Below are 15,289 nucleotides of genomic sequence, written 5' to 3'. Positions count from 1 at the left end.
AGGACACACGGATTTGTACCAATATGTTGAGCAACACTTGTCATAATAATTAAAGACCAGGATTATTGTAGCCACCAGTTGATTTTCATCAACTGGTCTCTCTCTATCTACACTCTATCGGCTAGACGAGTGGGATGAGTCTACTCTCTATTACGGAACCCAACAAATTAGCGAGACCGGTATTGCTAGTTATGTAATGTAGTTTATGAGGTTGGGAAAAAGACTAGACGAGTGAAACGAGTCTAGTCGATAGAGTGTAAGTAGATAGACTAGCGAGCAAAGCAAGATAGTCTATAGAGAGAGGAGATGGAGATACTAAACGAGTGAAACTAGTCTACTTAAAAGAGAGGAGAGGGGAGATACTAAACGAGTGAAACTAGTCTACTTAAAAGAGAGGGTATAGATGGTGTGTAGATGGTGAGAGTAGATATGGAGTATTTCCCTTTGCTCGAGAGTGTAGAAGTAGAGTTGTTGGTAGTAATACTTGGAGTATTATTGAGTTTGAGACAAATTGATGCAAAAAAGAAGACTAGACGAATGAAACGAGTTTAGTCGATAGAAAGAGTGAATAGAGGATAGATAGAGAGTAGGAAGAGAGAAGATAGAGCAGATAGAGAGTAGATAGAGTAGATAGAGGATAGATAGAGAGTAGGAAGAGAGAAGATAGAGCAGATAGAGAGTAGATAGAGTAGATAGAGGATAGATAGAGAGTAGGAAGAGAGAAGATAGAGCAGATAGAGAGTAGATAGAGTAGATAGAGGATAGATAGAGAGTAGGAAGAGAGAAGATAGAGCAGATAGAGAGTAGATAGAGTAGATAGAGGATAGATAGAGAGTAGGAAGAGAGAAGATAGAGCAGATAGAGAGTAGATAGAGTAGATAGAGGATAGATAGAGAGTAGGAAGAGAGTAGATAGAGTAGATAGAGAGTAGATAGAGTAGATAGAGTAGATAGAGAGTAGAAATAGAGTGTAGATATATGCTATCACGCTGGGCTCAATAGTCCTAGTGTAGTTGATAGACTATCTCGCTTTGCTCGATAGTCTATAGCTCGATAGTCTATAGCTTTGCAACAAACATCTTGACCTATACCTCCTCTCCATATAATGCTCTGCATATAATTTTTTTTCTTTTTTTTTTCTTCAACGTCAACAACAGAAGGAAAAATTCGCGATCAATAAGAAGGAACCAATTTATTAGGTTAAGGATAAAGGTATTGCTATCAAAGATTGGAACTTTTTTTTGCTGAAAGTCTGGTTTAATCTTGATAAAATCAAGTATTATTTAAATGTCGTTTTTTGGATTTGATCCTAGGCAGCGTCCGGCGGACTTTAAGGCCGATGATGGAGTGTATGATTTTGAAAATACTTATGATGGTTTAGAAGAGGAAGAGGATGCGTTTAATGCTGAGACATTTGGAACTAGCACTAGTGAAATTAGGAAGGACTTTGAGTTTGGCACTGATCCAGGAGCAGGAGCACCAGGAGCAGCAGCAGCAGCAGCAGCACCAACAGCAGCAGGAGCAGCAGGAGCAGCACCAGTTGACCATAGTGGTGCCGTGAGCTATGCACAGGCAGCACAAAGTGCACCAGCCAATGACGAGGAATTCATGCAGGAGTTATGGGGCGCTTCCAATGCACCAAGTAAGGGAGCCAAAAATGATAAAGAACGAGTTCCCGAAAAGAAGATCCTTTCCTTGGAGGAAATCGAGGCCCAGTTGACTGCTGTTGATCAATCATTTCCACAGCATCCCGGTCAGTTTCAATCCCAGGGCTATGCTATTCCTGGAATGATGCCACCACCACCACCACCACCACCAATTCCACCCCAGTTCAATGGGTATATGATGGGTGGCTATATGCCCAATCAACCTGGATTTCCAAGTGTAGTATCTTCTCAACAAATGGCTTATATGCAAGCTCCCATCTCACAAGCTCATCACTTCTCTCACCCACAGCAACAGCAACCTCAACAACAACAACAACCTCAACAGCAACCTCAGCAATTGCAGCAACAACCGCTCCCCCAACAACCGCAACCGCAGCAACAATCTTTGCCAGAGCAAGAGAATCAGCAATACCCTCGCGGTGAGGAACTTCGAGAAGAGAAGAAAGTTTCTCAGTCACAAGCTCCAGTAAAGACACAAAAAGTTGATTTATCATTATTTCCTGTGCTTGGTTCCAAAGAGGCTATGCAACAACAGCTGCATCATCATAACAATGATCATCATCATCATCATCAACAACAACAACAACACGATGCTTTGCAACAGCAGCAGCAGCAGCAGCAGCATCATCATCATCAGAATCATCATCGTCAACAAGTACATGGCCAATTACATCAACGTCTGCAAGAGCTCCAACCTCAGCAACAAGAGAAGGCGGCAAAGAGACAGGAGAAAGTACTGAGAATTATGAGGTATTCTGGTATTATGAACCCCAAGGATAAAGATTTTGTTACGAGATTTCAATTGTCTCAAATTGTCACTGAGGATCCTTATAATGAAGACTTTTATGCTCAAGTTTACAAAGTAATTCACCCCAAGTCAGTAAATGGAATTCAGCAACATGTTCCACCAGAACAACAGAACAACTCAATTGCTCAGGCTTATTTGGATCACAGTGGACACAGATTAGGTGGCCGTTATAAAAGGGCTGACGTTGCATTACAAAGAATGCAGCAACAAGTTCAAAAAGCTGTTACCGTTGCTAAAGAAAGACCAAAGCCTAAGCAATATGCTAAAGAGGGTGCTTTGGGCAAGATTTCTTTTGCTAGCGGTAAAAAGCCAAGACAACAATTGGAGATTATCAGCAAAGCTGCTGAAAGGGAAAAGAAGGAGAACAAGACCGAGAGAAAAGAAGATACCAAAAAATACTCTAGGAATGATATTTTAGAGATTTTGGAAAATATTATCACTGAGTTGATGAATGTTGAAAGTGAGTCAAGAACACAATCAAACATTGATACTACAAAGCTTTGGGAATCCATGAAGGTTTTGGAACAAACGTCATCTTCTGGAGACGAAGAGAGCGAGGTTAACCCGTTTATTCAATGCTTAAATTACAACAAGATGTTGAGGATTTTACCACGTCTTTTTAAATTTTTAAACAGAGAGCAAATTTTAACTATTGCTGCCCTAGTTATATCGAATTTGGAAAATTTATCTGTCATAAAGAATGGATCCTATACTACCTATGCAGATAAAAAGCTACCCAAACTGGTTCTCATGCTTGTTGAAGCGTATTCATTGACATTCTCAAAAGTCTTGATGAATGCAATATTAGATTTTAAACTCAATGAAATTATTGGTTTGTTGGTGATCTTGATTGAGCACAATAATGTTCCATTTGTTTCCACTACAAAGATTGGATTAACTATTTTGACTACCTTGTTATCGCGTGCCGAGTTGATTATTGGAGAAGGGCATATATCAGCGATGGACTTATCAGAATGGTCATCATGTTACGATGAGCTTTTCACCGCCTTGGAGTCTAGAATAGCTGCAATATTCCCACCCAATCCAGTCGAGGTTGATGATGGTTCGTCAAGAGAAAACTACATTTGGCAGTTCCTTGCAACTTTGTCGTTAGGAGGTAAATTGAGCCACCAACGAATTATCGTTGATGAATTGAGAGATGAAATATTTGGTGTTATGAATAGGGCAAAAGCAATCAACAGTCAAGATTTGGCCAACTCATACAAGAAACAAAACTTGTTGAATAATTTGAACATGTTTCTTGTTGTTATGGGTCTTGTAGCTGATGAAAACGAAATCAAAGAGATCTAATTAGAAACAATATAACTAAACCATGTATAATTAAAACACTTTTCTTTTGAGTATAAAGTGTCGAAAAAAAAAAAATAAAATAAAAAAAAAAAAAAAAAACTAAACCATATTAATGTAAAAATGACGCTAATAGTTTTTCAAAAGGCTGGCACTCATTATTGAGTCTCTGGTAGAGGTAGAGATGGATGATCTCGAATTATTCTGTACTACCTTAAATGGTGGAAGTAGACATTGTGAGTCTGACTCGTAAGAACGCAACTTGTCTGATAGTTGATGAATCAACATTCTTTGAGTGCGCAATTGTTCGTGAAGTATATTAATTTCACGTTTATGTTGTTTCAATTCATATTTATGTTTCTCGTCTAGTAGTAACATTTCAAGTCTATGTAGTTCGTCAAAACCGGCATTTTCATTCTCTTCCTCAAGGTAAGTATGAATATTGGGATAGGAAACTTTGGACAGTTTTTTTGGAGATTCTCTAGAATAGAGATCTTTAACCAACCGTAAATTGTTACTTTTCGATTTATCGTGTGCATGTTGGTATATTTGTATATTTGCATTTGTAATTGACATTGCTTCTGTGTCCTTTGTGAGTGAATTTTGCCTTGTTGTGGAAGAGCTCAAGATGTCATTAAATGATACGCTTAGAGTGTTTGAGTGGCATGATATGGGAGATGCAGGTACGTCTAGTTCATCCACCACGTCTAGTCTATCTAGACTAGCACATATTGAATCAAGAGTGAATGTTTGATCGATTTTAACAGCTTTTCTTGGTGAATAAAAATCCAATAGCGAGTCGTCTTCGAAAGTTTTAGTGTCTGGAACATCATTCAGTTGGGGAGAATGAGGAGAAGGTGGTGGTGGAGAAGAAGGAGGAGAAGAAAAAGGAGGCGCGAATACCGGTGTTGCGAATACCGATGTTGCAGTTGTTGCAGTTGTTGTTGCAGTTGTTGTTGATGATGACGATGCTGTCTGCGGCGTTACCAAAGCATTTTTACTAAATAAAGTTATTTCATCACCTTTTGATTCTGGGGTCGACAAGTCTTTTAACGAAGCAACGGTTGGGGTAGTTTTTTTCAAACTGAACAAGTTTCGGGCACTTGCGACACGTTTAATTGAGGCTTCTTGAAATGAGCCAAATGTTGTTTTGGATCTCCTCCTTCGTTTAAAAATCATATATAGAAGAGAGAGATGTCAACAAAAAGGTTAGCTTACTGCTATTTGCCAAAGAAATTCCTAAAGAGCTCATGAAGAAATTACAATGTATTTATATGATAAAGTCCAAACTCAAAAGCATATTGTTCAACAAGAGTAAATCAAATGTACGACCGGTTGAGTAAACAACCGATTGTACATTTGAAAAATTTGAAAAAATTATTTTGTGTTTTAATTGTATACGCACAGTAAATCTTATACAAACAAAAGTAGCTAGGCAGATTGATAGTGTTGACACCCACATTCTGACTCTAATACTTGTGTAGTGATTGATTCACATTCTGACTCTAATACTTGTTTGTTGTTGGTTCTTTTGTCAAGTAATTCCCCTGCATTGGTAACCGGTCTTTTGACTATAAATAGACAAGCCTGTCAAAAAGAGCCATGAATATTATCTATAATTGGCGCCAACAATAAAGAGATAAGCCAAAACCGCGGGAAAAAATATCTCAGTAAAGTCCACTAAATACTATTTTGGGAAAAGATATTATCAAATCAACCTATTTTGATATTACCCTTTTTACTCTAGTCTTAATTTATTACCAAACTAAACAAGGGTAACTCATAACTAATAAACCCCACCTCTTCAACCCTGAACTCTCTTTTATTTTTTTATTTTTATTTTTTTTGGTTAGTTGAAACCTAAAGCTCATAAAGTATTCTAGGGGTTTTAGGTTGAATAACAATAGCATCAAAAAAAGAAAAAATATGTTGGTAGCAACGCAATGCAAACTACATGAGGCGGTTTATGTATCCTATCAATCTTTTTAATAAACACGTTTTTAAAGGAAAAGAGTAATCCACAGTTTGGAGATACGTCTTGATTAGTTATTGTTTCTTGTTTATACATACTATTTGTTTCTTGTTTATACATACTATTTGTTTCTTGCTTATACGTGCTAATTGTTATATATACCTGCTAGGTATTGTTTCTTATATATACGTACTAATTGTTATATATACGTACTAATTGTTATATATACATACTAATTGTTATATATACATACTAATTGTTTCTTATATATATACTAATTGTTTCTTATATATACATACTATTTATTGTTTCTTATCTATATTCTTTCCTATTTACACCTACTTACTAATCAGTCTTATTTACACAGTTACTTACTATTATATCACTCTAATCTATAATGAGGTTCTTTTTGTTGATGGTTGTTACTTGAGGTCTTGATCTTGTAAATATTTTTCTCTTGAATTGATTTAGTTTATGATACTGGGTGCTTTTAGTTGTTTTCGCTGTCGTTGTTTGTTTGTTTCTTTTATCGAGCTTTCCTAAAAGGGGAATCTAATAACAAATGTAAAAACGGTGGTGAGATATAAAACGCACTAAACTAAGAAAAAGAAGAAAAAAGGAAGAAAATCAAATGCAATACTATAACTTTGTATCTGGTGCCAAGGGAACTGGAGCACACTATCGAGCGAAGCGAGACCTATCGAAATAAGACTTTTCAAAACAACAAGACGTATAAGTCAAGAGTGTCGGTAGCAACTAGTGTGCATTACTATCTCGCTCTTCTCGATAGTGTCGCTCTGCTCATTAGTGTCGCTCTGCTCGATAGTATCGGTGGCGGCCAGTGTGCACCACTATCTCGCTCTTCTTGATAGTGTCGATAGTATCGGTGGCGGCCAGTGTGCTAGCTAATTATAACTCTATTTCTCCCCTTTCTTTTTCTGTCCTACCTACACTAATTGGATCCTCTCTCTCTCTCTCTCTCTTTTTTTCCCCCTTTTCTTTCCCCTCCTTTTTTTTTCTTTTATTCTTTTTTTGGGTTGCTTTTTTCCTACAAAGGTCACGTGTACACTATCACGTGTACACTTTCACGTGATCTTTGTAACATGTTGCACAAATTATAAAATGCGACCTTCTCTGCATTTTATAACCACCAAGGTGATTGCAAATTTTTTTTGGATTTTCCATCATGAACATCGCTACCCAAGTTACATTCTTTCTACAACAATACTCCCTTATAGCTAAAGTAGATTCGGTTTATTGAGAGAAAGACTAGTGTATTAAAAAAAGGTCAACTCACTTGGGGGGTCTTCTTTATTGGAATTTTAAGAGAATTTTCTTTTTTTATATTGTTTTTTTTTTTTTTTTCAAGGGGTATTCATTTTTCCATTATTCATCCCATTCTTGATTCTTTTTCCTTGGTGGTGTAGTAAACTATGTCAAACCCGAGTATTATTGAAGAAAATGATAGTTTACTTTCGCTGCAAAGAAACAAACCCACTGTAATAATGCAAAGAAACAAGCCAACTGTAATAATGCAAAGAAACAAACCCACTGTAATAATGGCGGAATCCCAATTGTCGCTGACCGATAATGATTCAATCACTTTATCCGAGGCATCGTCCTCGGCAAATACATATATCGGTACAGAATTCACCGCTTCCGGTACAGTTGCACCTATGCTTGAGTCTCAAGTCTTGACACATGGGTATGTTCATGGACATATACATCTACATCGTAACCATACTCATATACACGGTCATATCCATAATCATGACCACGACCCCCATTTTAGCTCATACGGATCATTCGCTACAAAGCAACAAGAAACTACAACATCAACAACTACCAATACTAATACCAATACCGACGCTACACATCAAGTCCAACTTACGCAGCCTCAGGCGTCAAATTTGAATAGGGACGAGTTTTGTACAGAACTCGACAACATTGCTCGCTGCAATGATGTGTTTTGTGAAGATTTGGATGATTGCTTCTTTTTGAATTGCAACGATAACAAAACTTCAGAGGAATGTAATGCTGAATGCCATCATCCCGAATGCAGTGAGCTGTCACTTGGAGAAATTGCTAGTATCTGCTGTGACAATATCGAATGTGCACTACCTGGAAGTGCCGAAACGAGTTTAGGTCGCCACTACACTTTTCAAAATAACGGAGTACTAAACGAGTGCCGCTTGAATGAGAAAATAGAATGCTGCAATGATCCAAATTGTCCAGACATAGACGCCAACAGCAACGGCAACGGATCATCATGCACTGAATTAAACTGCAATCTTAACGGAGCAAACTCGCCAGTGCACTCCAGCAAGGACAACCTCTGTGATTTTCAAATGTCAAAGCGTCCCATCTTTGAAAACTTGATTAACAACGTTAATCAAAATTTACAAATGCAATCTACTACAAGCCTTGAAGAAGAAGATACAGGGCGCTCACTAAAAAAGGCGAAACGAGAATTTCAGAATGATTTCAAAATACATTTCCCTCATGCATGCCACCCGGAGGATGTGGAGAAGTCGAGTAAGCGTCATCATACCCATCAATCATGTTTCCATACAACAATTCCAAATAGCACAAATCTATCTTCTAAAAATGATCGCTTTATGTCAGATTTTGATTTCATAGTTCAGTTCAATAACTTTAACAGTATGATCGACAACGACAATGACAACGACAACAACACCACTAACGCAAAAGGGCAAAATCCTCAATCAAACTCTGAAATAGCTGCATCCTCTTCATTGCAGTACCCTTGCCAATGGGAGCATTGTTTTAAAAAAGTGAGCGATGAAGATTTCATGGATCATATGGGAAATCATCTAAGCCATGATTTTATTTGTGCTGAAAAGTCTACATCTTATCAGTGCGAATGGACCAATTGTAACTATTCGGACCAGAGTCTTGATGCTTTATGGGGCCATTTGCAAACTCATAAGCGTCCTCATATAAACTTGCAAACATTGCCACTGCAAGCAAATGTGAATCTGAATCTGAATGTGAATGTAAATGTGTTGAGTCCGTATTCTTCTTCAAGCATAAATTTAGCCAATGAACTGCCCGCTGAGGTGAGGTCTTTGTCTACGAGCCCATCAACTAATGAGTTAAATATCACGTCTATGAAAATATCGCCCAAGGGAAAGGAAAAGGGAAAGGGAAAGGAAAAGGGAAAAGGCCCTGGTGCTAACACGGTTTCATTTGCTTCCGGATGCTGCGCCTCGGCACCCGAGTTTCGTTGCCAATGGAATGTGTACACGGGAGAGGATGGGAAAGTAGTACCATGTAACACCTGCCATAACTCCCAAGGGGACCTTCAAGAGCACATTATTAATGACCACATTGGTTCAGGAAAGTCAACCTATGGATGTCGTTGGATAGGTTGCAAAAGACATAATGGTAAAATATTTACTCAACGTCAAAAACTATATAGACATATCCATGTGCACACAAATTACAAGCCCTGTAAGTGCCACATATGCGGTTCCGCATTTGCAGTGGAAACAATGTTACAACAACATATACGAATACATTCAGGTGAGAAACCATTCATTTGTAGTGTATGTGGTAAAAGGTTTGCTACAAGCAGTTCATTATCCATCCACAATCGAGTCCATACTGGAGAGAAGCCTTTGAAATGCAAATGGCCAGGGTGTACCAAGAGTTTCAGTGAAAGTTCCAATCTCACAAAACATATGAAGATACATTCAAAGAAATTCGATTGCGAAGAATGCGGTACATTATTTGATAAAAAATATGAGCTTGAACGTCATCTTCAAAGAAATCATCCACGAGAGCAAAATAGGCCACAGATCAATATGAATCTCTTGAAATCTGAGCCAAAGAGCGTGTAACAAACTGTATAAGCCAAACAAATTGAAACTTTTGCATTACCATAACTCATATTGTACCTCATCTCTAAGACTCTTTGTTGAAGGGAGACAGACATCAAACATATGGTAGCACCCCCATACATAAAAAAAAGAAAAAAAAAAATGATGGAGTTTGCAATTATCAAAATTTTTCAATAACCAATACCTTTTCAGACTCCCTTATAATCACCATGAAACCAACAAGTGCGGTGCTCAAAGCTGCTATTAATACCCCTAAACCTGAAGTAGTGCGGTACACATTTCAGGATATTTCCTCGATAAGTCACAAGGACCTTCCTAATAACGGATTTGGCAAAAAAAATTACTATATTCCACAAACCAAGTTCCACCATTGGCCCGTTTATAAGAAGGTACAGAATACGAAGATAACGACGGAGATTAAGCGTATACAAGGAGATTTGCACAAACTTAGAGATGATTTGTTGAAATTCCAGCCTGGTTTGCGCATAACAATGAACCAAACTGCTGGGATACTTAACATCAAAGGCGATGTAGTACGAGATATTACTAGCTTTTTGGAGAGTGAAACCAAGAAATGAGCCACAAATACTGCGACATTATCGAGCAGAGCGAGATAATGGAATATTGACTGCCACTGACACTGCGACATTATCGAGCAGAGCGAGATAATGGAGTATTGACTGCCACTGACACTGCAACATTATCGAGCAGAGCGAGATAGTAGAGCATTGACTGCCACCAATACTGCGACACTATCGAGCAGAGCGAGATAATGGAGCATTGACTGCCACCGATACTGCCACCGATACTGCTACACTATCTCGCTCTGCTCGATAGTGGAGCATTGACTGCCACCGACACTGACAGTTTTTGTGTTGGTTGTTGAATCACCGGGTTTGAAGCCCATGTTGTAGATAGAGAAATGAATCACCGATTTTGTTTGTTTTTAGTATGTAACTGTTATATATACAAATACATTGAAAAATACATATCAAGAAAAGAATACAAAAAAAAACTAATCGTATCAGCAGCAGCAATAGCAGTAGCAGTAGCAGCAGCAGTAGCAGTAGCAGCAGTAGCAGCAGTAGTAGTAGTGGAAGTAGTACTCTTTTACATGGTCCCATTCTCTGACGAAGGAGTGCTAAATTCAGACCCTCCACCAAATGCCAATTGTCTAATTGAAACCATCCAGGGGGTATTCAAAAGTTCAACTGCGCTTGGTCTCTTTGTAGGATCGTGTTCAAGACAAGCCGACAAGAATTTTCTTCCTTGCTCGCTCAACTGGTCCGGTGACGGTAATTGTGGTTTGTGACCTGCAGCAATATGGTACATAATTGCCCACTCATTATCAAGATTGGCCCATGGTCTTCTTCCCGTTGCCATTTCCAAAACACAACATCCTAAAGACCAAATATCAACAACACCAGTTCTATCATTCGTTTCCCCAGTAATCACTTCTGGAGACATGTACATTGGAGTACCAGTCATTGTGTTTACATTCGGTTTGTTAGCTTCAGGAGGAGCAGGACGAATCGACATAGTGGATACTCTTGTTCTTCCACTATTTGCAATAACTTTTGCAGCTCCAAAATCAACAAACTTTATGACTCCATTGCGATCAAGTAAAATATTCTCGGGTTTAATATCCCTATGGACTACACCAGATTGATGTAAATACGCCAATCCTTCCAACATTTGTAATGTGTATACTTGTATCACCATCTCATCTTCAATGCGACCATGGGTAAGTAAACTAGCCAAAGATCCTCCTTCACAAAATTCCATAAAGATATAAACTTTATCACGATGCACTTCAACACCAAAGTATTGTACTACATTAGGGTGATTCAACATTTCCAAAACTGTCATTTCTTCCCTTATCAGCGGTACCAAACTCTTGATTGATTGACTATCGTGAAATCTAATTTCCTTGACAGCCATAATTCCACCAGTATCCAAATTGACAGCAGAGAATACTTGTCCAAATGTTCCACCTCCGATGTATTTACCTTTCTGCCACCTGATCGAAACACTCGAGAACGATGACGCTAATAAAGTAACAAATTGGTACTCCATGTCGCTATTGTCAATAACCTTTCCAGTAGACTGATACTCATTCAGTAATTCTTCTCTATACTTTTCAATCTCTGCAATTTGCTGCATAACTCCCTCGTGATAAAGCTTATGCGCATACTCATCATTCAGAGAACTCTCTATATTTTGTCGCTGAGATGACCATTTCAACAATTTATTCTTTTCAGCCTCGTTAGATCTGGCTCCCATTATATCAAAGTGAGATATCAACAATGACATGCATCTAGCAACCTTGATTTTCAACTTGCCAAACTGTTCATCGTTCAAAAATAAGATGTTGACCCCACGAGTCATGTCCATGGCAAATTCCAATGCCAAAACACACCATCTAAATGTCTTTCTATCCGTGGGAACACAATCATCACATATAAAACTCACCCAATCTATTGCTAGCTGGATCATCTTTGAGATAACCGCCGATTTACCGTACGCGTTAAGGCTTTTGGTTGCATTCTTTGCATAATCACGAGCAAATACAAAATAATTGTTGATAACTGCTTGGCTATCCCCTCTTGTGTCCAAAGCCTTGAATTGGGCCAGGACAATCTTCACCGAGTCCAAAACACTTAAACTCATGCGAAAAAATGCTCGATTTGTCTTTGATAACTCTTTGTGCACTTTTGCCAACGAGCACCTTTGCTCAAGAGGTTTTGTTTCGCTTTCAGTCTGAAACACTTCACTTGCAATATCCAAAAATTTGTCTCGTATCAAATGCAACAGGTAATGTGGCAATTTCGTAATTATCAATAATTGTCCATTTTTCAAATCAATGATTGGAACTGACTCGATATTTACATTGACTACGGTACCCTCCCAAACAATTGGTTTCATCGGACAAAGTGCTATAATGTATGCTTCTTCAGTGGAATCTTCTAATTGATTATAGTCTGAAAACAGTTCACTAATCTGTAGCATTTTAAGCAACGACGAAAAAGTCGACTCTCTATTGTTAGGTTCCAAACCAACATAAGCTCCATTCAAAATCTTTAGTATTTCTTGCTCATTTCCGGCAAGTTCGGGGCTAGCAAAAAAATATGTTCCCTGAGATTCAATGGTATTTGTAAAAACCAAGAAATGATTTGTGGCCCTTAAGATATCGAGCAAGATTTTTGTATTGTTTTTATGTGGTTGGTGGTAGGGTATTTCCAATACTATTGAATTTGTGAAGGATCTGGATATGTCACCAGTAAATCTAGCTAATTTTCGACGTGTTTGACCAAAATTGTCTAATGTGGCACTATACCATCTCACCAAGTCACCAGGCTCACCGTTATAGGCTGGATTCCTAATTGCATGATTAAAATATGCCAAAAGCCTCAGGTTCAAACGCAGTGTTAAAGAGGCAATTTCCCCAGCAACAACAGCTGATCCACCATCGATGTAATAGCCCAATGACTTTAAGAAGTTCCATGTCTCTTCCAACTCTTCTGGTTCTTTAAATGTTCGAAAATTGGTTGGGGATCTTGAGCTATCGAGTAACTTTTTATTTGAAAGTAGTAAGTAGTACCTTATGGACTTTAATAAGACTTTATCGAAATCACTAATCTCCGCATCAAACAAATCACCAAGTAACCACTTCCTTTCTGAGTCTGGTTTTCTATACTCTTGTATACCCAGCTTGACTTCCAATGCAATGGTAATATAGGATTTAAAGTCTTCAAGCATCTGATCAATCATCATTAATGTTGGGTCTGGCAATTTCATGGCATACCCTAATCGCACATTAATTATTTCTTTTATCAATTTCATAGGAATAATACAAATCTGAATTAAATCATGAAGGTAATCTGGTAATTTCATTATCTCAAACATATGGCCCAATTTGATATAAGTATCTTTCGACTTTATCATCCAAGGAGAAATCGGTTTAAAGATTCGTTTTTGGAAAATTGTGTGAACATCTTTTTCTTTCATTAATCGTTCAGCCAATGACTTGTTATCCTCGCCAAATATTTTCTTGACAATTTTGCTATTTGATGTCAAGGACTGCGACGTATCTAATGGTATCTCAACCGGAGACTTGGAAATATCTAGTTCGTCATTTCCTATCCATATTCTCAAAGCCTGTGTTTCTCGGTTGATAGCATCGGTAATGGTTAGCCATGCAGTTAATGCATCTATTCTGTTTTGAAATTCTTCACTACGACAAGCTGGCTTATCGGTACGCATTTCCTCTAAATTTCTCCACAAATTGCACGCTTCGTCATAACGATTTAGTATCGATTCCACTTGATCTCGTATCGTTTTGCCATTGTGATTATCATAATCAACTTCGAATTGCATAATATCTTCAATTAACTGTTCCACCAAGGTTCGCCTATAAGCGACTATTTTCCTTTGATCATCTTCGGTTCTGTTGAATATCTTGGCTCGTATTCCAGACCAAATGTTTTCTTTCGACGTTGCATGAAAATATCCTTCAAGAGGATTATCTGGATTACGATTATTGATTATTTTCGTCTTTTCCGAGCGAACAACGTCACCAGTTAAAACTGAGGTTAGCATTGATTGCCAGTCCAATCTCTCAATTATTGCCGGGTCGTCATCTGATTCCTTGTTGCGGAAATTAGTAATCTTTTTCAAATTGACACTAGAGTTTTTCATCAAGGATAAAGCTATACTATAGTCAATTTGGTACTTATCGTCATCAATTGTTGCTAACAATTGTGCACTATCGCCGTCAAAAAACGTGTTGTTCTCGTAATCTTCATCTTCATCTTCGTATTCCTCAGGGATGCTTTCGCCGCCATCTTCATCATTGCCAGAGGCTCCAGATATCCCCTTGGTATAGTAGTCATCAGCCATTTGATTTTTCAACTTTTTCAAGTATGACTTTTCCTGAGCCAAATATTGTGCATTCTGTTGAATCAAGTCGTGGTGTCCTGATGATTTAGACCTTGTCCTTATAACAGAACTACTCGATGAGCGGCCAATTGATGAATGTGGAAGTGGATGTGAATGTGTAAATAAATTTGCTACCGTGCCGGTATTGGTATTGGTATTGGTATTGGTATTGGTATTGCCATTGCCATTGCCAGAAGCATTTTGAGCCGAAGACGGGCTTCTTGGTGAGTGGAAATTCTTGTTGGACAAGACCGACTTTTGTTGCGATTGCGATGAAAACTCGTTATCGCTATTGCTCAATGATCTATGGCCTTGGTGTGACTTGGGTGTCGTACTTGTCAGTACTGCTAATACATTGTTAGCCGTCTGAGCACGTAACAAAGAAGGTGGACGAATTGGAGCTGTTGACGACGATGAAGATGTACTACTTCTGTTCTTATTCGAGTTCGAAGCATTGCTATTCTTCCTTGAGCTATAAGAGGAAGACGCTACTGATGATTGCAGCAGCAGATGTTGCTGTTGTTGTTCCAGTTGTTGTTGTTGCAGGTTGGCTTGCTCATAAAGAGTATCCGACGCTACCGGTGTCTCCTTACTGAGATCCTCTTCTCCACTCGAGCCAGTCATTACCCTTTCTCAACTTTTTCCGATAAAAATCCCACTCAACCCTTTTTGGTGCACCCTCGATATGCGCATCAACATTCGCACCGATTTTTTTTTTTCTTGATAAAAAAAGA

At 38.3% G+C, this 15,289-nt stretch overlaps 5 protein-coding genes across 5 annotated transcripts; 3 read left to right on the top strand and 2 right to left on the bottom strand. All coding sequences in view use genetic code 12, as the record gives it.

Annotated features, from left to right (window-relative positions):
- Positions 1-1,286: 1,286 nt before the first annotated feature.
- On the top strand, positions 1,287-3,785 carry KGF56_001528 (uncharacterized protein; the record flags this gene model as incomplete). The annotated part of the gene is made up of 1 exon (XM_049322660.1): positions 1,287-3,785. One exon carries the CDS (start codon positions 1,287-1,289, stop codon positions 3,783-3,785), a length of 2,499 nt encoding a protein of 832 aa, XP_049181255.1.
- Positions 3,786-3,911: 126 nt separating this feature from the next.
- Positions 3,912-4,961, bottom strand: KGF56_001527 (uncharacterized protein; the record flags this gene model as incomplete). Its single annotated transcript, XM_049322659.1, has 1 exon — positions 3,912-4,961. One exon carries the CDS (start codon positions 4,959-4,961, stop codon positions 3,912-3,914), a length of 1,050 nt encoding a protein of 349 aa, XP_049181254.1.
- Positions 4,962-7,259: 2,298 nt separating this feature from the next.
- CSR1 (Csr1p) lies at positions 7,260-9,617 on the top strand (the record flags this gene model as incomplete). Its single annotated transcript, XM_049322658.1, has 1 exon — positions 7,260-9,617. The coding sequence occupies one exon, from the start codon at positions 7,260-7,262 to the stop codon at positions 9,615-9,617; it is 2,358 nt and encodes a 785-aa protein (XP_049181253.1).
- Positions 9,618-9,826: 209 nt separating this feature from the next.
- IMG2 (mitochondrial 54S ribosomal protein mL49) lies at positions 9,827-10,195 on the top strand (the record flags this gene model as incomplete). Its single annotated transcript, XM_049322657.1, has 1 exon — positions 9,827-10,195. The coding sequence occupies one exon, from the start codon at positions 9,827-9,829 to the stop codon at positions 10,193-10,195; it is 369 nt and encodes a 122-aa protein (XP_049181252.1).
- A 532-nt stretch (positions 10,196-10,727) lies between these two features.
- Positions 10,728-15,179, bottom strand: SSK2 (mitogen-activated protein kinase kinase kinase; the record flags this gene model as incomplete). The annotated part of the gene is made up of 1 exon (XM_049322656.1): positions 10,728-15,179. One exon carries the CDS (start codon positions 15,177-15,179, stop codon positions 10,728-10,730), a length of 4,452 nt encoding a protein of 1,483 aa, XP_049181251.1.
- Positions 15,180-15,289: the final 110 nt, after the last annotated feature.

Source organism: Candida oxycetoniae (assembly GCF_023343755.2).
Source record: "Candida oxycetoniae strain CBS 10844 chromosome Unknown scaffold1, whole genome shotgun sequence".
Classification (NCBI taxonomy): domain Eukaryota; kingdom Fungi; phylum Ascomycota; class Pichiomycetes; order Serinales; family Debaryomycetaceae; genus Lodderomyces; species Lodderomyces oxycetoniae.
This window is presented reverse-complemented; position numbering and strand designations above follow the sequence as displayed.